General features: G+C 43.3%; 1 protein-coding gene across 3 annotated transcripts in view; it reads right to left on the bottom strand.

Moving 5' to 3' along the window:
* VPS8 (VPS8 subunit of CORVET complex) overlaps positions 1 to 23,020 on the bottom strand; it is a 65,130-nt gene extending 42,110 nt beyond the window's left edge. Inside the window, exons 1-20 of one of the 3 annotated variants that reach the window (XM_031060334.1) lie at positions 22,975 to 23,020; positions 22,603 to 22,671; positions 21,081 to 21,211; positions 19,593 to 19,686; positions 19,012 to 19,044; positions 17,627 to 17,681; positions 12,449 to 12,573; positions 10,941 to 11,027; positions 9,870 to 9,937; positions 9,124 to 9,277; positions 8,962 to 9,021; positions 8,054 to 8,161; positions 7,173 to 7,253; positions 6,109 to 6,279; positions 5,372 to 5,446; positions 4,863 to 4,898; positions 2,546 to 2,636; positions 1,439 to 1,485; positions 477 to 566; positions 35 to 81 (exon numbers count right to left, since the gene is read on the bottom strand). In XM_031060334.1, the coding sequence (XP_030916194.1) occupies positions 35 to 81; positions 477 to 566; positions 1,439 to 1,485; positions 2,546 to 2,636; positions 4,863 to 4,898; positions 5,372 to 5,446; positions 6,109 to 6,279; positions 7,173 to 7,253; positions 8,054 to 8,161; positions 8,962 to 9,021; positions 9,124 to 9,277; positions 9,870 to 9,937; positions 10,941 to 11,021 (1,109 nt within the window). In that variant the 5' untranslated portion in view covers positions 11,022 to 11,027; positions 12,449 to 12,573; positions 17,627 to 17,681; ... (3 more) ...; positions 22,603 to 22,671; positions 22,975 to 23,020. Of the gene's footprint in view, positions 1 to 34; positions 82 to 476; positions 567 to 1,438; positions 1,486 to 2,545; positions 2,637 to 4,862; positions 4,899 to 5,371; positions 5,447 to 6,108; positions 6,280 to 7,172; positions 7,254 to 8,053; positions 8,162 to 8,961; positions 9,022 to 9,123; positions 9,278 to 9,869; positions 9,938 to 10,940; positions 11,028 to 12,448; positions 12,575 to 17,626; positions 17,682 to 19,011; positions 19,045 to 19,592; positions 19,687 to 21,080; positions 21,212 to 22,602; positions 22,672 to 22,974 lie in introns of those variants that run through there. The other 2 variants (XM_031060336.1, XM_031060335.1) reach the window with 2 other exon arrangements.
* Between the last annotated feature and the right edge of the window lie 171 nt (positions 23,021 to 23,191).

Genomic DNA, 23,191 nt, shown 5'->3' with positions numbered 1-23,191 from the left:
TGCCCTGGGGACAGGCCAGCAAGGCCAGACTTACATGCGCTGCAGCAGGAGACAGTAATCCACGATGACAGGCACCACATCCTGGGGAACAAACACAACAAAGTTGTAGGGACTGATGGCAAAAATCCTGCCAAGCAGCACATCCTGCAAAGCATGAAAGGCAGCCTGGCCAACACAGAGCAGAAACAATGAGGTATCTGACTCAGCTGGTACCTGGCACAGTTACAGGTTTTCCATATGCTGATGCATATGGAAAAAAAGCTCTGCTGACACTCCTGCAGAGCACAGAGAGCACACGGGTTCTGCTCTGCCACTCACTATACCCAAGTCCTGATTTTTTGAGTGCATACAACACGTGAGAGCTGAGCTGAACCACAGCAAGGTATTTTTAAAAATAGACAAGTAATATTTGGAGCAAAACAAAGTTTATTTAAAAAGCCAAAGGATTTCTACAAGAGTCCTCTGGAGCCCCATACCTGAAAGTGCTGCTCCATAACCTGGATTTTTCCTTGGTCAGGACATTTCTTCAGAGTCCGATCAGTGTAATGGAGAAGGATTTCAACCATCTGAATTACAACAAATAAGAAACCTCATTCAAATCCTCTACTGAGGCCTTGCTTGGTAGCACATTTCAGGCTGGCTTGGGGGTTGGCTGCACTGTAAGCTCTGCTGCCCCATTTTGGGTGTGAAGTGCTGTGGGCAGGAAGGAGAAGAGGTTGCCAGGAGATGGTGGTGTGACAATGGCACAGAACTGCCCAGAGGGATACTGAAGGCCCACACTAACTTAAACTGAGCACAGAGCTGGGCAGCCAGCCCAAAAGCCAGTTCTCTGGCTGGTGAACACATCCTGAAGCACAAGGCTCATCTGGGCCACTACTTTACCCAAAGCTTAAGCTGAAGTATATTACACAGAAAAACATAGCTACCTGCAAGTATAATAACAAGAACAGAGCACAGGTAAATAATTATTGCAGTAAGTGTGCACTTTAAACACACCCCTCCCAGAAGCAAGTTCCTGTAAAAACTGAACTGGATCAGTTGAAGAGCTTATTCCATGTTCACATAAACACAGAGCACAGTTCCCACCCTCAGAGTCAGCAAGTCACATTCTGATGGACATGTGCCAAACAAAGGTCAGGGAACTCCTGAGTTACCTACACAAAGGTTTCTCTTCACTGTGAGGGGACCAGAGAGCTCCAGGCCTGGATGATAATGTCTCCTTTTGGATTGATAATACTGCAGATTTTATCCCCACCTCTACCCAAATGGTATTTCCAAGTTTTTTTCTAAAATTCTGCTCCCAATTTCAGCAAGAGAGGAACATGTACATGTTCTAGAGTTAGTTGGATTAATGAATGGAGGACAGAAGCTGTTCCTTTCAGGAACACAGTATCACAGCACACATGAAAATCCAGTTGGGAAGAGCTCAGGGACTCACTCTGTCAGCAATGACTGCTTTCCTCTTGCTCGTGTCCCCAGTCAAGCCTAGAAAGAATGAGGGAATAAGGTGAAAACCAAAGCTTTTCTCACCCAAGCTACCAGCAGAAATTAAAAAAAACTCCACAGTTCAGATGCTAACACAACTACCCTTGAGATGTAGAGGTCAGGATATGTAAATACACAGTTTTGTGTTCTACTTTTAGCCCCCTCTTCTTCCAAAAGGTTTGTTCTCCTCACTTCCAGCACAGGAATGGCAAGAACAGTTCTGAGTGCTGTTTAATACTGAGAGAACAATTAATGGAGAGCTGTCAAAGACTGTACATGAGGGTAATTGCTGGAGGAGGTCTTGATGCAAATAAGCTGAATAAAGTGCACTAAAAGGGGAAAATATAAATGCCAATTCAAAAAGACAGTTTTTCATTATTCAAAGCATTACAATCTGCTTTATTGTGCTATATCCATGCACTAAAACAAAACCCATCTTCATATACCAGCAATTTCACAGCAGGATCCTGTCCTGGGAACTTGCACCCCACTGTCAAAGCCATCAGAAGTTATTTGCTGTAAAATCAATGTGTCCAATACAAATCTGACCACACAAGGGGCAGTTTCTGGCATAATTAACATACTTCTCAAGCAACCTCTTTTGTAGGAAATGTGGTGCCAAAAGCCAGTATGATTCTTTCAGTTCCTTGTACAGTCAGGGGAGAGACCTGGATCAAAGCACCTGCTTGGCAGAGCTGACAGAGAATCACACTGGAAGATACCTATGGATCATGCATGGCCTTCAGGAATATTTTAGCAGGTTGGATATTCAACATCTAGGTCTACCTCCTTCATGTAAAGTGACAACAGCATGGAGTCACACACAGATCAAGCCTGATTTTCATTTGAGTTGCTAAAGGGACTACAGTTAAAAAAAAAATTTAAAAAATCAAACTACTCCATATAAAGGTTGCTTCTGCCAAACTCAAAGCAACACATCCTATTTTCTCTTCTTCAATTCAATTCTGTTTTCTTCCCCTAAAAAAGTGATTCCTGGATGTGCAGATAATTAAAACCATCCCCAGAGGTTTCAGTTAGAAGCAAACAAGTCCAAACTTACCTACAACAGCCTTTGCTTTACCTTCATAAAAGGACCAAGCAAGAGCCAGAGCATCTGTGAGACGTTCTTGTTTCAGAAGGTGGTCAACTCTCTAAAACAACAAGGAATACTGGACCTCAGAGCTACAGAAAGGATGATTCCCTCCCTTTTAAGACTGGCATTTCCCAGTAGTGGGTCATGGTTCCTGACAGCAAAGCAACACAACACCTCAGAAGCTCTCACCACACTGCAGTAAAGGACAGGATCTCAATGAGATTCTCTCAAATGGACACTTTCTGCTGGACTAAGGAATGTCAGGTCCCAGTACATCAAGTCCCTATGGGGGGACATTTTAAGTCAGGTGCTTGATGGATGAAGATCCCCAGCATTACTGACTGTCTGATAAACAAAGGATAAAAATTTTCCATTCCCCATCTTTGCCTAATCACTTGGAGCACAACAGTTTGGAGTGAACAACTCTGCCATGCTTTCAGCAAAGCAGGTACTTATCCTACCTCCTATTTTCTCCTGAGCTCACAGTCAGCAAGGACTGAAGAAGATCACAAGTCACAAGTATTTTCTGCTTTAAGGAACCATTAACACCCAAGGTTAAGCACCACTGGCCTTGGTATGATAGGTCAGTGTCAGACAACTGTTTGAGAGAAGAAAGAGTCCAGGTCTCAGCCCAGCATCCTGTCCTGCAGCAAGAACTGACTCTCAGTTTCACCCTCATCACCACACACTCAATTCAAACTCTCAGTTAAGTCCCCTATGATAGAGGCACAACTGCAACACAGCAGAAACCATATAGCAATTTAGAAAGGGACTGTCTCAGAGAACAAATTGTGTTTGACTTTGGAATTCCAGGAAAATCTGTACCTGAAATCATAGATCAGAACAAGACTCTTCATTACAGCTCTCTAAACGAAATTCAGTGGTGAATGGCAGGAGACAAAACTACCAGAGAGAAGCAGCCATGGTAACTAAAATCTCAACAGAGGTCAAGTGTTCATATCCTATAAAAGGTCCTGATACAATGTCACATGAAGGAGTTTATAACCACAGATGAGGACAACAGCCCTAAAGCAACCTAAGCAAGAGGAAAAATGGTGAAGGTCACTGCTTAAAGGAGAAATACGAGATTGCAAAGAAATGGCTTCCAAATCTCCTTGGGAATCAGTCTAGAAGCTGATTCTTGAATCACTGAAGCCCTCTACATATAGGCATAAGCTGAATTTATTACTAAAGTTTGCTGATGACCAATTGGGAGCATGTGAGGTGAGACAGAAGAACAGAAAGACATGAGAGATGTGCCCCTGAAGCTGGTAACAGAAGAATGATGTTACCCAACAGTATAAGCACCTTCCAGCAGAAATCAGTTTGGCTACAGGGCACCAGTGAATCTCCAGAGTGCCCCAGTCACTGACATCACATAGCCAAAGGAACAGAAAAATGAGATCCAAAGATGCATGAGAAATGACACATCTAACAGAGACTGTGAAGGGGTGACACCGTACATTGCACTTGTAAGACCTTACCCAGAGCAAGAGCAATATGTGGCAAACTGTTTGCCCATGCCCAAGATACTGAGCATACAGGACACACAGAGAACTGGGACTACAAATAAAGAAAGGAATGGAAAGTAATCTCAAGAGAGAGCTGAAAGAGCTCTGCTTAGCCTTGCAAAACAAAGCCTGAGAGAAAACATGCACACACTGAATAAACATAGTGCAAAGTGGTGATGCAGAAAGGAAAACAGCTGTTTGAGTCAAGGGAAAAAGTACAACACAGGAACAGATCTAAACAGATCACTAAGAACTTTAGTGTGGACATTGATGGGGTTTCAGCTGTCAGAGAAATGATGTTCCAAAAAAAAAAAAATCTTCAACCAACAAGGATCTAAAATCCTCTATGGATTTCTAGGCAATCTTTGATGAATTTTATAATGCAGCTCCTGCAGTAGCTAGAGACAAACTCCAGTGAAGCAGGTTCTCTTTCACTCCTGGATGTTTGTGTGGCAGACACAAACTTGCACACAGCTTGTGGAAGGCTTCATCACACACTCAGGTAAGTCATGCACTGCACCAACAAAAGCTGACACACAGCAAGGCATGATGCCTTGTTTGGGAGAACAGGGTCTCCATTCAGCCTGGGAGTTTAAGCAAGCAGGACTCCCAGTGTCCCCATGAAAATCAGTGTATCCACAGCACTGGCTCTGTGTAGCAATCAGGAATCCTGAACACAGTGCCCAGAAAATGCTTCACAAATGCTCTCTCCCTCCTTTCAGCTAGATTTAAGCAATTCAAGCCTAAGCTGTAGTGTCTCCCTCTCAACGTACCTCTCTCCAGCTTCTCAATGTCATGACATGAACGGACTAGGAAAGAAAAAAAATAAATTGAAAGTTATTTACTGGCAGTTGCTCATGCAGCTTGTAGTACCCCACAGACCCACCACAGCATGCCAGTGTAGATGACTAATAAAAGCATCCCTCAAGCAGTATAAATTGGAGCCCAGTTTTAGCTGCTGTCTTATTTTCTTCTGCTTATTCCCTAGCACATTTATAGCAGAGACAGAGAAGCTTAGGGCAGAGGCCATCGCAGTAAAGTAAGGCTAGGTTTACCCTGGAGCAGAATGAATCAGGATATTGTGAAACTATGACAATGTCTCACTCAGCCCATACCCTGGCTAAAAACAAATTACTGCACATTTCCTTCACCCCACAACATAAGCGCACAAAGAACCTTTTCCCAAAACCCATCTCCACAGAAAACAAACTGCCCTTTTCTAGAAGAGCTACCATCAACAGTGAATGCCCTGTATTTTTACTGAAAAATTCCCTCCACTTACCTTAGTTCCAAGGTAAAAGACCTGACCACCACAGCTGCTGATGGACTGGTAACAAGCCTTCTCTCCAACCAGTGCCTACAGGGAGAAAAATCACATGCAAGTAAAACTGCATTTTGGTTTTGGTTTTTTCTTTATTTCCCAAAAAACATAAATACACTTCCAAGATCCTTTGCAATGCAGAAATCAAAATGAGGGTAGAGAAAGAACACCACAGATTGCTGGGCAGTAGCAAGTCAAAGAGCACTGCTGTCACTCCCTCCTGCTTATGAACTCAGCTTCAAGTGCTGCTGGGCTCCAGCTACCCAAAAATGATGAAGTAGGGCTCTGACTCTACCCTCAGGTGCCAAAAAGGTAATGGGGGCCCTTTCCTTGCCACCTATCTTCCTCAAGAGCAAATGTGTAGGGCACACAGATGGGAAGACAACTGTTGAAGTGGGAGTGGCTACAACAGCAACTTGACTGCCAGTAACCAGTGCTCCAGTCTATGGTGTATTAAGTAGAAAATCCTCTTAAAGCACATCAGCTTTTCTCCTAGACAGACTATTCCAAAGCCTGGTAAAGGAGGAGCAGTTCCTACAACCTTCAATGCACGAAAGGAAACATGAGCTGTCTGTTAGCTGCCCACATCACCACCGTGTCTGACTTCTGAGATGCTCTCAAAAGGCTTTTTCTCTCCAGGCTTCCACTTAGGGCCTACATCAAACACAGCTGCAAACACAAAGGCCACCAGTGCCTACCAAGGCCTCGCTGACATTGCCCCCCGTGGCCAGAGACTTGAAGTGGCTGCTGTTGTAGACCAGCTGAACCTCTGAGATCTCGATGGTCTCCAGCTCCTCCTGAGTCTGGCGGTCTATGACGTGCAGCTTCTCCACACTGTCCAGCAGCACTGCTGTCCGTGAGTTGATCCACTGCAAAAGCACCAAATTCCACATCTCAGCAATGCATTCTCCTTTAGAGCCAAGGAAACAAATTCTGGCCATCTCCCTGAGCACCCTTACTGGGAATTCTGGGACAGCCAGTAGCTTAGTTACTATACATGGCTGTCACTGACATATTTTATGAAAAATCCCTTCGTTAGGATTTTTCCTCTTGAGAAGCCAAGAGGCCTCAGAAACGAAATGCAAACAATGATTATCTGCTGCTGTGGAATGCAATAGGTGCATTTTTGATTGGTCTCATGTGGTTGTTTTTAATTAATGGCCAATCACAGTCCAGCTGTCTTGGACTCTCTGGTCAGTCACAAGATTTTATTATCATCCCATTCCTTCCTTTCCTTGCTAGCCTTCTGATGAAATCCTTTCTTCTATTCTTTTAGTATAGTTTTAATATAATATATATAATAAAATAATAAATCAGCCTTCTGAAACATGGAGTCAAGATTCACATCCCTTCCTTCATCCTGGGACCCCTGTGAACACCACCACACATGGCCACTTCACAACTGCATACATGCATAACTTCAAAGGCAGAGATAATGAGGGTCCTTCTGCAGAGAAATTACATGGAATCTTCACAGAAAACAGCTGTAGACAGATGGCAATCCACCAAAGCTCTCGTCCTCTTGGCACACAATTTACACTCCAGCACACTTTATATCCAGAGGCATCAAAGCCAAGACAACTACATCACTGTTCACAGGTGGTTACCACACTGTGCTGGTTTTCCAGAGTCCCCAGTATAAGGACATTTTCAGTTAGTTATCACCAGATAAACACAGCCAAGAGCACAGAACTAAGGGCTACTGAGATACAAGAAAACTAGTGCAAAAAAAATTTAACCATTCTGCACTACTGAGACTTACAGTAAAGTTGATGAGATCATAGTGCAGATGAAGCTGCCTCTGCTTTGTGACATGTATTGCACCACTATCATCCCTCTTGACCTGAAAGAGAAAACAAACAAGGCTGACTTAGACTCAGACTTCCTTGAGCTCAGCCCCTCAGTTCCCACTGGGCACCACACTGACTCCAGGAATCTTGAGCTCCCCCCACATACAAGCATCTCAGCAAGGAAAGTTTAAACCATGCATCCTTTTCTTTCTCCCCAGCTTTACCGGGAGAGACAAGAGAGGAGAAAGAGGATTCAATCCAAACAAGCAGACGTCTGGGTGCTTAAACAAAGCTTAAGGTCCAACATGATAGCAGAGTTGGAAAACAAACTTGGCACCCCAAAGTCAAAATGCCAGATTTTCAGAAGTCTAGGTATTGCTCTCATACTGAAATCAGCATGAAATTGTCTCCAAACCATCATATCTGCACGTGTAACTGCTGCAGATGTAAACAGCATGAGCACCATGCCCTCAAGTTACACATCAACAGGACTGAAAGATCTTTTTTTAGTGTTTTACACAGTTTTTTTCCAGACTCATGTTTTAAAGCAAAAACTAAGATGGTGTCTCAAATCCACATGCCCTCCCAGAAAACAATCCACACACTTATATTTCCAGTAGAAACATACTGCAAGTCAGTACTTCTGGAACAGGTAAATCTCAAGCTTCCAGGCAAAGGCACCACTGCAGCCGAAGAGCAGTGACCACCAGGCTGGTGTTCCCAAGCCAGTGGGAAGCTGCAGCTGTTCCCAGCATGCTCAGCTATCACACTGTCACTGAGATAGAGGCTCAGTCCCTGACTGTGTGGATGAGATGTGACCACCTGAAAGCAGCACAGAACAGCCCAGGCTCACCAGAAGGAAGTACACGACATCTCCTCGACAGAAGGCAAGCATGGGGTTCACCGAGTTCTGCACAGCCACAAAGTGCCACGCCAGCAGAGGGACACTCGAAGGGTCCATCTGTCACACACAAAGCACAGCCAGGGGTTAAGGCACACCAGGCAGACCCTCAGCTCCAGGACACGTGGCTCATCAGCTGCTTCTCACTTCTGATTGTGCTTGGTACACACAGGGGCTGCAAAGCAAACTCCTGGCAGCAGTTTGTGCTCTTTGGTCCAGCCACACACTTGGGAGTCCTTGGCAAAGTGGACACCCAGACAGAACACCACTGGTGTCTGAGCTGCTCAGGGTACATCCAATCCCACATGGATACATGGACTACAACAAGCTGCAGCTTGATATCCCCCCTGTCTCCATTCTCCTAACATAACCCATCCCACACCTGCCCCCAGCTGCTTTTCCAAGAGGAATTATGCCACTGACAGTGAAAGTGAATAATCCAGAGTTCAGAAGACTGTTTAATGCTCAAATTCCTCTTGGTTCCTGTTCCTGTAATTAAGGGCTCTGTTGTATTGTTCTAATATAAAACAGTGGCCCCAGTCCAAGGTGATTGTAGCCATAATCAGGTCAAAATCCCATGTGTGGATGCATACAGACTGCAGCAGAAAAGGCAAGAAGCTGAGGGACTCCCTCCTGCTTATTTGAGAAAATCAGCATATTCACAGAGGTACAGCTGGAAGCAGCCTTCTCACCTCCTCTCTGCCACAACCTCCACACATCAGACACACAGATTATCACTGCAATTCCATAGTGCTGTGGAAGGCAGTGGTACCAAACACCTGTTCCTGATCTCATCTCATTCCCTCCAAGAAAATGTTTTTACATAACCCAAAAAGCACCCGTTTTGCCTTATTACTCACACGGCCATAGGGAAAGGTCATCCACACTTTCAAAGATGGCTTCAGGCCAATAACCAGGATCTTCAAGGAAAGCAAGAAGGCAAAATAAAATATTTGAGTATACAGCAGAGAACTTCTCCTTGATGATCTCTCACATCAAGCCTCCCACAAGCAGCAAGTTACCTTGGTGAGGGAGGCCATGGCCAGCAGTGAATACTGGGTGATAGGATGGTCTCTCAAATCAACCTTTGCATGTAATGGCTCAATACAGCAAACTTCCCCCTGGGAGCCACTGAAGAGACACCGAGACTCGCACGTCCTCACTCCCATAACCCTCCTGCAAAGAGCACAGATCAGCTTGGTGGCAGCCCACCAATCTCAGAAGTGATCCTTCATAAACACTCCTTCTAAAAAGTCCCTTGCACAGCTCCAGGGATCACTTCTGACATGAAACTGGAGGCAATCTCATACAGCTGCTCAGATACAGACAAGAATTCAAGATCTTATCTGAGAATAAGGTTTGGGAAGTTCCTGGGCTTTATCAGATTAACTGTCAATCCTTCCTCCTTGTCATCCCTCCTCTTGAAGAGGCCAAGAGTATAACGAGCAGCTACTGCAGGACAGCTCTCACTAATGAGCCAAGATACAACAAGAGGCAGCACTTTTGTGACAGCCACCAAGAGCCCACAAGGAGTGTCAAATTCTGGACAATACAGTGACACCTAAACAACTAAGGCTATTCTTTGGCTATTGCACTGCCACACAGCATCTTCCTTCAGCTGAGAAATTACACTGCAGCCCTAAATTACACCTTCAACAGTCAGGCAGTAACTTCATTGGTTTCAATAGGATTTTTTCTCCTTAGGTTTTAGAAACCATGACCAAGAATTGGTTTCTTGTCCTTTCTCTGGAGAGAGTTATTGTCTTACTTAAATGACAGTTCAAACACGGAGCCTCCGCTGTCATTGCAGATTGCGAGTGTCGGATCATCTGTAAACTGAGCAGAAAACGAGATTAAAATGGCCCTAAGAAATAAACTACAACAAATGGATGTAAAAATACATGCTATGGCAGTACCAACAACACACAGAGTACAAGCAGTGCACCTACAGAAAGACACCTTTAACACACCAAGTTCAGAAAATTACTGGGGTTTTTTTTATGACGTGCAAAAACAGCAAGGTTTGTGTTTCCCCTTCATTTCCCCAGCAAGCCCTGTTGCCAGATTTTGGTACCAAAGCCCCACTACTTTAAGCTGCAGCTCAGAACTGCAGCACACCAAAACCTGAGCTGCCTCTACAAGGGCTCTCAGCCTCAAGCCCATGGGTTGGGGCCAGAGCTGGTGGATGGGCTGCAGTTACAGACAGATCCAAATCAGAAACATCTGGAACTTCTAAAGATACTAAGTAATTCAGACAATAGAGGATCACAGTCTCCACTGGGGACATTTCTGGAGGTGTTTATACGCAGAATCTGTAAGCCCGCAAACATCTGAGGCTATGTAAAACAAAGCCAGGCACAAATTCAGATATGATTTTCTGTGTATGACAATAACACCACTGAACAAGAAGCCATAGATGATTTCTCTTTCAACCCAAAACATTCTCAACAAGCTATCTGAAAATCTGCTTACAGAAGCTACTTTCTACAGTTCAGATTCTTTTAAGTTGAAAGTTGGCAAGTCATGTATTCAGGTCAAAACATTGCACGTTTTAGAGAAATGTGTTCTAACAACTAATTCTTCATACATTTTGGCATTGGAGAGAGGAGTTGTAACAGACAACAACTGTTGTTTGTTACAGTACAACTCACAGCCAAAACTATTGTGTCAGTATACACAGTTTCATTTTAAAACAGAATTTCTGCTCATTTTTCTCATCTCTGGATACCACTGCCATAGGCAGCTGCTCTCATGTTAAATCTAAAAGTACTGCACAAGGAAAGTCACCACATCTGACTGAACAAAACTGGGATTAAAGTAGTAATTGAGTGTTTATTACCTTGATGTGCAAAATGGCTGTTCCTGGAGGGTGGGCATCTGTTATTGATCGCAGCAGCTTCCCACTGGCCAGATCCCACATGGTGATCTGCAAGCAGACTGTGCTCAGTACACACTCACTGTCAAGGGGTTCTGTCCATCACCTCATGCATTACACAGTACAGCAACAAATTCCTATACTGACATTACCACCCTGGGTCAGTAGGGGTTTCATATCAAAGAAAAATGACCTGAAATCTGTTCCTGTCCTGTTTCTCCAAGCAGTTCACTTGTCTGCTTAGAGCTGACACCATGTGTTATCTTAACTCTGAATCATCTCCTTTTGGCCAGCTCTCCCCACCTGCCCAATCTCCCTCAGCTCACAGCTATCTGCACGATAAGAACATTAAAGAGTGTAAGATAACTTGGTTACCACCCAACAAGTCAAATGCATTTCTCTCTCTCAGAGCCAGTGAACAGGTGAAAAATCTCTGCTAACACCCCTAAGCAAAACTCAAGCGTCTCCATTGCTACCTGAACCTTGTTCCTCCTCTCCTCCTGAGCTTGCTCAGCATGACAAGGCAGGTAGGAGAATAGACCTTGGCTTGTACTTAATATTAATTCAAGCATTTTCTCAGCTAAGAAGCAGGAAGTCCCAAACAGTTCACTGCATAACTGCCTGGAAGAGCTGAGATTACAACCTGAATAAAACTTTTTTAAGGGAAACAGTACTTTATGTGATCCTATAAATCATCTATCAATGCTTCTAGACCATATGTTTCATAGCTGTTGTTCCAAAATGTTTTATCTGAGTACCATTTAAAACTGGCTGCTGTCCTGCATGGATTAAGTACTTCCACATGGCCTGAGCAAGCTGTCATTTAGTCCTACCATAGGCACAGGGGTGTTGTGAAGGTGAAAGCAAAGGGAAATGAATGCAAAAAGAAATAGCCCTCTTTGTACTTCTCTAAATGTTACCAAGGTGATGTCTACCTATTTTGGTTTAGTCTTGCTAATTTTGTTCAGGAATTGCTTTCTCTCCTTTGGTTCTGAGAAGGGCATAAAACTACGACAGACTCAAACTCTTTTCCCTTCAAAAGCTATGCTACTTATGTCATACAAGTAAGGTATTAGCAAAAATTCATTTTGGGGTTACATATGAGTTTCAAGAATTTCAAGTCATTACCACAGTAAAAAACACCTTTAATTACCATGCACAGACCTCAGAGAGTGACCTAGAAAGACAAAACTGTTTGTCCCAGTGAGCCATTGCACATTTCAGTTTAACAGGAATTATGTCACAATTAATCGAACCCTTTGCTATATTCTGCATTACTCACTTCCTCCACAGAAACCTGATTCAGTGGGAATTGGCTGCCCCAAAAAGCTCTGGGCACATCACACTGTATGTGCAGCTTCTGGGCACTGAACCAGCCAACACATAGCTATAGACTGAGGGGCTTGGCTTGGAGCTGTTGGCACTTCCAGGTAACCTCTCAGGACTGGAGCAGCTCATCCTTTGGGAATTACCTGTCCTTTTGCAAAGCCACAGAGCAGCCTGGAGCAGTCATTGTTGATGCTGAGAGCAGAGATGGCCCCGTACTGGGCCCCAACTGCGGTGCTGCCCAGACACAGCCGGAGAGCCTGGTTCTGATCTGCAGCAGAACAATTGGTAAAAAAATTAAAGGAAGAGCAATGGTTAAAATTAACATCATTAAATAATTCACACATACAATTCACCTAGGGTACATTCACAATTCACAGACTTACAGTTAAGTTCTTTTAAAAAGGGGTTTACAAGAGGAGAGCTCATGTTAGAACAAAAAGAGTGGGACACTGTCTTGCAGGGAAATACAAAAATTATACAAATACAAACCAGGGACAGGAAATATGGAAATGCAGAGGTATTACATACTGAAAAAGAAACTACTAAAAAAATTAAATCAGTATCTAGCTTTCCTTTCACTATTCTGCAACAGTGCTTACGTTGTAGCAAGGAAGACGACAAAATTAATTCTACCTTCTGAGCCTTGTATTTCTGCCTTTGAACATCAACTACAAAACCCCAACAAGAGGCTTTTGATAAGTGCAATTTTAGGTCATAATTTTACTCCTCGGTTTTGTTGCTAAAGGTGAAAGGCTGGAAGGAAAAGGCACTTTTGTCTCCAAGCTGCACAGTTAAAACACCCAATGAGTTCTGGTGCACACAGCTCTGTAAAGGAGCTCCCTCCGTGAGCCACAGGCTGCTGCAAAAGAGGTGCCACTGCTTGCAGAGCCTCCACAGGGACTGCACTGCTGCAGGGCCATGGCCTGTCCAGTCCTGCACACCACAAACCATGGGCACCTCTGTCTGTGCCAAGTTCTTGGAGGCTCCCACCACGAGAGACTCACAAGCACTTTACAAGATGCTGCTCTTCATGACTTTGGATGAGAATCCTCTGCCTGTCTTTGGTGCACTGCTCACAAAAGCTAAGAAAAATGTTCTGGAGCTGCTTTTTCCACGTGTCTGTGCTTTTGTCCTGCTTTTGAGTGAGGGAGTGAGAAAAGATGCTTTGTGAGAAGTATTGGAATGAAGACTACAGGGATATGAAATACATCAGAAGCACCACAATAAGACTGGGTGAAGGATTCACCTGGAGCAAGGAAGGGAAAGGATTGCATCCAAGAAGCAGAACAGAGCACCAGAAACACCCTGGAAGATGTGCCCAGGGCATGGGACATGGTTCTGCAAGCTACAGCACTGCTGGGAATGGGTTGGCTGGGAAACAGAGCATAGATGTATCCTACACTACTTGCCCAAAGTAATGCATTTATCAGTCTGTTCAGTCAGCTGAGAGTGGGAGTCACCTTTCAAATCCCACCTGTATGAAGAGGCAGGAGTGGAGTTCAGAAATAAACACCAGCAAGAACAACAGCTGAACTCCTGGATTACTCTAAAGCACTGCTCAGAGTGAGGAGAAAACATTCTTGGCCAAGCTACCAGAACACACCTTGACATCACTGTGACAAGGGTGTTCACAGCATGGATCAGAACAGGTCAAGGAAAAAGGAAGATGAATCATGAAAGATTTCCATTGAAGTTCAGAGAAAACAGAGCTACAGCTGGAAAACAAGCTTCAAGGAGAGATTTTCTCCTAATGGTGTCAAGATCCAAACAAATAAGGCCTGTTCCAGAGGCCTGGAAATGCAGTTCATTTACAAAAATACCATCTGCTTACCATAAAAATTTGTTTGAAAATTGGGGAATACTGCAGCTCCTTATATTAAAGGTGAATGACTTCTTCATTCCTGGAAGTACCTTCCACTTCAGCCTAAGCCTGTCAGTGACTCAATCAATAAATAACCTGCTTCCTCTCAGGCATGAAAAAGGAGAATCCTCCACAGCTTTCTCTGAATAGGTTTTGCATCTTTATATGTATCCCCACAGGAACTTTCAAAAGCCATTTTCTTTTTCCCTCACCAGCAATGTCAATTTAAAACAAACAAGGCCTCTACTGTATCCCAAAATTAAGTGATTTGTATGATCAGTCCAGTACTTGTTCTTGTTTCCAGTCAAAGGATGACACACAATAAGAACCATTAGACAAGATTTTTTTAAAAAAACTCAACTATAATATGGATTAAATTGCTTCCAAGGTAAATCAAGATCAGAAAATCAATGAGCTTCTACTAATAATCTGGCAAAGTCATAAAAATAGACAAAAGCAAAAGGTTATAAAAGCTGATCTGATGATTTTCCAGACTTGCATTATCAGCTTGCAAGTAAGGCATGTTAAGGATTAGACATAAAAAGCTTTTGCCTAGTGCTTGAAACAAAGGTGGCTCTCAATTGTCCAAAAATGGTTTTAATTTTTCAATTTACATAAGGCAATTCTTCACGTGAAAATTTTCCAGCAATAACTGTGTTGCTCTCAGAGTCTGAAGTCAAAATGAGATGGAGATTAAATACAATTCTGCACATACAGAAAGAAGACAAGTTTGTGCATGTGAAAGAAGTAATTTTCCAAACCAAAGAAAAGAGCACAGCACTGCAGAAGCTGATACTGCTCAGATCACCAGGTTTTCAACAAGATCTTCTCCTTATGCCCTAATTTTCCTGAGTTTGAAAGGCCTATTTGGTTTTCTGCAGAATTACCGACAACTACTAATTTTATTAGGCACAGTGCCAGGAAATGCTCTGGGAGGATGCTGATCTCATGGAAGAGCCTTGTCCTGCCCTGAAACAACACCTTTACAAACAGCTATGGACCTGCTGCCCCAGGACATTACAAAAATCACGTTTACCTGCTCCTCTACTGTCCCTGCCTGGAGAATCTGGGAGTGTGCAGTGCACATGCACCCACTGAGCAATTCCCAGCAGCATCTGGTTCCTGCACTGCTGAGCTGCCCCTGAAATCCTGGCACAGACAACATGCAACCTGGGCAGGACAGGGCCTGGGCATGCAGGGACATGCACACAGCAGTGGTACTGTACCTTTGCCTTTCAGTCCACACAGAAAGGGCCAAAAGAGGAGAAAAAAAGCCAGAAATCAATGTAAGAGGAAGGAGTGAAGCAATGAACAGCACATATGCGACAATCTCCAAAGACAAACTTCAGATTTTGCTGAGTGTTTCCTTTGGGTAATGTTCCCCCTTCTGATTTATTAAAGAAATGATGCTGTGATGGTTAGTGCTCTAAAACCAGGCAGTTTAAAAAGTGAGTTTATAAATTTGAACTTCATTGCATTGAAGACCAAAAAATAGAAATCTGAGAGGAAATAAAACTGTAAGTTTACTGTAACATAACTGGTAAAACTACTTTCACCCAGGTACCAGAGGAGTGTCTCCAGTCCTCCAGACATCCCTTCATACCCTCTATTCTGCAACACTTCCAGGATGCCAGACTTGGCATCTAATCCAACACTAACCCAGAAGGAAAGTTTGCTTTTCAATATTACATGTGCAGCCTGAGAACTGCCCTGTGATAATGTTTCAGGAGTGAACAGAAGCATTCAAAAAAGCAGAATGAAAGTTTCCCAAGTCTTCTATAATAAGGACAGAGCAGACAAACCATGACTACAGGTGGACTTGGCAGAAGAGACAAATCAGTTGACATCAAATATATGAAAGAAAAAATAAAGTTTAAAAATGTGTTAGTGACACCAATTCTGAGAAATTTGTTCAACCAGAAAATGGATCTACAATTTTGCATGTAAAAAAGATGTTATGTTCCCATTGTACAGTATAAACCCTGCACACACCTTACAAACCTTCAGAGAGTTAAGTCTGACCCTAATTTACACATCTAGGGAAAAAAATAGAGATATTGACTGGTCTACAGAAATTTAGTCTTGGTTTAAATTTCAGAATAAATCCAAGCCAGATCTCCAATCCTCTCTTTGCACACAGCAAAGCCTTCTAGAGCCCTATCCTGCCCTGTTTTCTCTCTCTCTTTAGATAGATCTGAGAGCACTGGGATCAATGCCCAAGTTTTAGTTACAGAACTGAAGGAATTCAGCAGAGAATAAGTGTCCAGAAAGTATACTGAAACAAAACTGGAGAGTGTACTTCCACTCCCCATCACTTTTAAATTACAGCACAGACTCTCAGAGTGACTTCAGCTGTAAGGGAGCTGGGCATGGAGGTCTCTGGCCCAGCCCTGCTGCTCCAAACAAGGCCAAAGAGACCAGTCAGTCAGGGCCTTGAATTCTGAATATCCCCAAGCAAAGAGACTGCACCACCTGCCTCAACTCTTATCTCATGCTTCAACACCCTCAGGATGAAAACTGTTATTAGAGCTCTCCTCAGCGCAAGTCCACTGCCCCTTACTCAGCACCATGGACCTTTGGGAGGGCTCTGAGGCTCTCTTCAATCCACCTTCTCCTCAGGGAGCAGAACTGTTTCAATACTGGATTAAGCAAATGGCACCAAACAGTTTAATGCCTAAACACCAGGAAGGTGAGTCTTGCACTGTCACAGTCTTTCCCATCTCTCTGAAGGACCCTGTCCCCTGTAACTTTTGGTCTCCAAGAATTCCAACCAGCATCAATAAATACACTGAAAGTTCTAAACTGCATAAGAATTGGGTGCTGCACATACAAAGGGCACAAAACCTGAATGTGACTGGGAAAAGTTCCAGAGCTGCTCTGGCCCAGCTGGGCAAACAGAGGCACAAGCTCAGAAAACCTTCTAAGCGAGTTTGGTGATAAGAGGAAGAACAGAATGACAGAATGAAGGGACCAGAGGGGCCTGCCTGGTGCAGGGGAAGGGCAGGGAAGGAGACACCCAGGGCACAGGTCTGCAGGCAGCCAGGGGTCAGAAGCCCCACTTCCCAGGGAACACAACTTCCACAAAGCTGACACCTATTCAGACACAGGGCAGAAGGTTACTACTGATGAAGGTTGTATACAGGTTGTGGTCTCTTCCACATGAAAACAGAGTATTTTCTATTCAAACACAGAAAAGGCTCTTTAGACAATTCCCATGTGGTTAAATTTCTCAATATCAAAGTGCCAAACCATAACAATGCACAAGAAACGAGTAAGGATGACAAACATTACTTGTGCTTCATTTCTTTACTGAAAGAAAAACACATTTAGCACAAACAACATCCTAGAAGAAACCCAGCCTGCAGTTATAAATCAGGCCGGCGGTTTTTAGCTTGTGTTTGCATTTTTTTTTTAAGATCATTAAAATACAAAAAACCTCCAAACTTCATTTTTAACTTACCAAATATCAGTGCTAACCCATGGGAAGTCCCCACTGCTATCAGATTTGATGCTGCCTGAAAAGAGCCATACAGGAAGATTGAAAGCAGAAGAAACACCTTTCACAAATCCAGCACTTATCAAGCAAAGTTTGCCAAAAGTGGAAGATTTCAAAGGTTATAACTTTTTCAATTTATAACTGACAAGCACAATTCCTGCATGAAGACAGATTGGTACTACACCTGAACAGCCATCACACAGATTATCCCAAGGTCAGAGGGCTGCTTGCTCCTCTGCTGTTTGAAATTCAAATGCTCAGAGTGGTACCCACAGCAAAATTTCATCTTTCTAAAGTCAATCTCACTCTTTTGGTGTAGTTGCTGAGTATAAATACTTGGGATTTTATCCTAAATTGCTGCTACTTCCACATGTGAACTCTTCTAAAACCCTGGCAAGTGCTGGTCCCCTGAAGAACAGTCCACAGCAAGCCAGAGACTCCAACTTTTTCATGGGGAATTAAACAAATCCTATTAAACATATCCTCAAAGATCCTACTGCACTTGCCAACCTGCACCCAATGAAATAGAACTTATTAGAAATCACATAATGCTGTAGATGTATTCATCTTGTTCTACTTTTTATTTCCTAACAATCTAAGTAAGATGAAAAAAATTCTAATGCCTTTATGTCTGGATGTGTAAGTACAGGTTTTTATTCTATGTATATATCAGTTACAGCATGTTTCTAACTTCACTCTGCAGTCTTTTGCCTCAGAAATGACAACTTTTTCCTTTTCTTTTTAAACAAAAATATATTTTCTTATGGGCTGCTGTTACTACAGTCAAAGGGACTGAGCACACCTTTAGTTCCTTTGTAAAACATTAAAACTCACTTCACAAGGGCAAAACAAATATTGACTGCATTTCACCTCATTAAAATGTTTCTCTTCTCATTCTACTACAGGCAGTTTCACTTCTGACATATTTAGATATGATTAGCATGCTTGACTTCAAAAATTTTGATGCAAATTGCTAAGCAGGAGTATCCTTCAGACAGCCTTTTAGTTAATACTTCAGACAGAGACAGAGATTTTGAGCCCGTCACTTGGAGCACTCCAGTTAAAGTTTCTATAAAAATTGTCAAAGCAATAACTGGCAAAGAAGAAACAATTAGGGAAATTCAGTGTGCTCTACAGATGGAGACAGGTCAGGTGCTCAGCTAAGAAGCCCTGGTGAAGGTATAAAAAAGGCAGGGTGTGGGGCTCACTCAGCAGAGGGGCAGCTGGGCAGTGAAGGAAGGCTGGAGTCTGCCCCCAGGGAGCTTTCAGGCTACTCCTCTTAAATATTGCTTTAACAAAATGGCATGAAAGCTAAATATACATTTCTTGAAAATTGTGAGAGTACTTACAATTGCAGTGGGCAAGCCAGCATCCACTTTGTCCTGGGGAAACAGGAGAACCCATGAGTGAGAGACACAGCTCCCAGATCATGCAAGTCTAATAATTAGAACTACAAAACACAAAAAAAACAGCACCAGCTGCATTTTAATGGCCTCACCAGGGCAGACAGAGCTGAGGGAACCAGTGGCTAGAAACACCCAGAAATAGAGAGGAAGCAGAACATCCTGTAATTCCATGTGAAAGTTACTGTGCTCTTCTCAAAGAGCCATGTGCCTGTTGGAGGCATTGAGCAAACCCAGTTCCAGCACCTTCAAGCACACTCTCATGCTATATGAACATTTCCCACCAAGTTTCATGACATCTAGCAACAGAAATCAGTGCTAAAAGTGACCCACCACATCACTGCTGCAGCAAGTCAGCTAAGCCCTGATTCACGGCTGCCTAGAGACTACAGGTGAGCAGTAGATGCCCCTAACATGGTGTTACACAGAACTAATAGTAGGGCCAGACAGGAGATCTCACACACACCCACACACATACCAAAAGAGTTTCACATTTTTCTTAGTGGAGGTGCCCAGATGACACTTACTGCTGCAGACACTATTTGGGCAGAAATCCCTTTCAGGAGTGAGAGCCGGATCACTGATCCATGGAGTGAGAGAGAATCTGGGAGTTTTTTCTTCCTAAGGAATTAAGAAACAAACCAAAAAGCATTAGAGCAGAATAAAAGCTTGGAACTTTGCCTAACCCACAGCCAAGCCAGCAGGTAAATTCTGTATACACCTGTAACTCATGCAATTTCCATTCTTCTTCTTGGGGCCACAGAATGAGGTAAAACATGAGATTATCAGCAAAGCCTTCTCTGCCCTGCTGAGCCTGCACACAGTTTGGTTTTAACTCATCTCCTGGAGCAAAAAAACTGACTTCCCCAAACAAACTGTCAGTTTCAAGCATATATCTGCAAGCCTTAGAATTCACTAATACATCCTGGAAGCAACACTTCAGCTCTTTCAGTGAGTGAGGAAGTTTTAAGCCTGTAAAGGTATCTATGGAAAAATGCACAACTGGAAAAGGCTCATTAGCAGAATACAGACCCATAGGAAAACTGGGTGTATGGTAAAGAACAGCCTTCAATTAATACACAGATCACCTGATATGAAAGCTTAAGTGCTTCTGTTTATGGACAAAATGTCTTTAAAAACTTAACTAGTGCAGAATCAGTTATTTCAAAACAGGTCTGGTAAATTCTACCAGGCAGGACAGGGAAATTCCGCAGCAAAGCTGCAATTTTCTTGCAAAGCTCACACCACCAGAAAGCAAATTCCCAAAACTACCAGGGAAACACTGGATTCTTCTCTCTCCAGAGGTGCACAACCAAGCAGCTCCCACAGAGGTTCATCAAATATGTTGTTAGTAGCTGGTGCTATGGCTAAGAACCCCTAACCATGGTAACCAGACTTACCCAAAGGTGACAGAACACCTCCAGGTTTTTCTGCATACTCTCTACTGGAAGAAGTTTAAGCCACTTCAGGTAATGTTTCTCTCAGTACAATCTTATTGGAAAAAAGAAGGGACAGAGTCTGTACACCACCCTATGCCAACATAAACCATAAGAGTTCAGAGTGTTTATATCCAGTGCAACTGCTCACGGCACACAAGGCAGCCATGGGAGTGGCTCAGGCCATCATTTGAGTAATTAACAACATACATCAGCAGTATTAGAGTTAATTATCATGTTAGATGTCAATATTAGCAGTCCACTCACAGAAGGGATAGCAGTTGCCTTTTACAAGTAACCACCAGCTGCTTGCAGACTAGGTCAGACATCCCTTTGAAACATTTTCTTTAGAGTCATCATTATTCAGTGCTTTAAAGATTTCATTAAAATTTGGAAAAATTTAACTAATACATCTCTCATAAAATGCCATTATTGCTCAAACAGGCCAAACCTCAGTGTAACTACAAATCCCATCTTTGCTAACAGTTTTGTGAAAAAAAGGAAGATGTGTTTCTATCAAATGTAAGCAAAACCCCTCTCACAAATGGTTTGACCTCCCAGGGCATGAGGCTGCAGTACCTTTTCAGGTGTGTCCTGTCCCCACTGTCAGAGCTGGCCACAGAAGAGGTGTCATAGGAGTGTGTATCTGTGTTATCAAGGTTCAAGAGAAAGGGGTCCTCCAAAATGAAAGACTCTTCTTCATCATCAGTCTGGAGGGCGAGAATCACAGCTTGCTAAAGGTTCAAAATGCACAACAGCATAACTAAAACACTAGCAAAGCACCATCAGTTCAGCAAGGAAATGGAGGAGGAGTGCACAGGAAAGCCTCAGATTTAAAACCCAGAACTATTTATTACTTTACTGGGCTGATTCTGTGGAAGGTTTCCAGAATTCACAAAAATCACAGAAGTGGGCTGGAGAACAAGTTAGCTAACCTTTCTTCCCTAAATATTTTGTAGTCCATCAAAACTTTAACTGACCTTTAACAGAGCTGTTTCCAACTCTCCAAATTGCCAAGAGAAGACCTAGAATTATCATCATCTACTCCAGCACTTCACCAAGTGGCACTAAGAGCCCAGAAGTCCCTCCAGCTGCCACGAGAGTTGATTTTGCTCTTTTCTCAGCTCTTCTGTTTGCAATCTCTCTCTCCTTTCAGTCTTAGCCTGGAATTTTTTGTCATAGTTTTTCAAAAAGCCTTTCTCCCTGATGTGTTCTAAAAGCAGTGCATCTCCTGTTGGCCTCTCAGCATAAAGCCAGAGGGAGCAAACACAACCCCCTGCTGACGCCAACAAGCGGGGAGCAGAGCAGCTGCCCCTCATTTCACTTACACCTGGCAGCCCTGTGCTCATAAGCAGCTCTTTCTGAGCTGCACTTGTTTGTCTTTTTGGCTCAGAGAGATTGTCCTCTGCTAAAATCCATTTCAGAAAGTGTTTTGCCAGTCATTCCCATCCTACGTTTACTGAGATATTGCAATAAGACTTTGTCTGCGTTATTCTATCTCAAGTTTAAGACTTGGAATCTACTCCTCTGACATGGGTGTCACTGCATGTCCTTACAGTTTGAGATGATCCAAATTTACTAAACTTCCACTACTCAAGGCACCAGCAGAAAAAAGACAGAGCTACCCCTACTACTCCTCTTGTTTCTAGCCTATCTCTGTTTGGGACACCTTATACGTAAAAGGAACAACACAAATGAAGCTGTGAAGAATCTAGCTCTTATCTCCTCCCACAACTTCAGAACTACTCTGAATATTCTGCAATTACTTTTAACTAAAAACAGCTGTTTGGTAACCCTGACCTTTAATAGGCTGTCTAGACTTCAGGTGACTCTCCAGATCTACAGATGAATGTGCCTGGACTTGATGAAAACCGTTTATGCTGCAGCTGTGGATATTTAAATTAAAAAAAAAAAACAAACAAAATAAAAATTCCATATCACATACTGTAGAGCAATTACTCCACTGAGTATGCACCTGCTAGCTATCAGCATAAGGAAACCATGAAGCTCTAAAATTTTGTTTTCCAGAAAAAACAGTAAGAGTAGAGTAAAAGGAGCATGTGCTGCCTCACCTGACTCCCCTGTCCGATAGCTCACTCACCTCATTTAGGATGCTCTCCAGCGTTGGAGGGGTATCAACTTGAGGAATGTCGAATTCTTTGTCGTCAATCTGTACATCAGAAACCACAGCCTGAGTTTAGGTTGCCTACTCCGCCTTCCAAACGGTAATTAAAGCCACATAAAAAGCAGCTATGCACACACGCCTCTGCCGAAGCGGCAGGCGAGAGCTCCGAGGGCAGGCTCACACACAGCTTCACCTGGCTGAGTGAGGATAATATTTCCTTCTTGGAGGCTGTGTGGAACTTATTTCCAGAAACAGTCATAGAATACTTCTGATGTTCTGAGAATAAACACGCTATTGCATTATAAAGGGTTTTGCAGCAAAAGTGAAATTAAATTACTGACTCTGTACCTGCTACGTAAGGCACCCGCCATACAGAACTTTGAGGGTTGTTGGGTTTTTTCCTATATACGGTGAAGAACGGGAAATTTACGTAAATAACAGTGATCCGTGTCACCAAAGAGGAACTGGCACACATCAGCCTGGGACGGCCCCGCCGAGCCTCCCTCCCGGGCGCCCGAGAGGCCCAGCCTTCCCTCACAGAGCGTGAGGGGAGCCGCCGGCGCTT

Source organism: Geospiza fortis, unplaced genomic scaffold, assembly GCF_000277835.1.
Source record: "Geospiza fortis unplaced genomic scaffold, GeoFor_1.0 scaffold118, whole genome shotgun sequence".
In the NCBI taxonomy this organism is placed as follows: Eukaryota; Metazoa; Chordata; class Aves; order Passeriformes; family Thraupidae; genus Geospiza; species Geospiza fortis.
The sequence above is the reverse complement of the archived record's forward strand: the minus strand, read 5'-3'. Positions and strand labels throughout refer to the sequence as shown.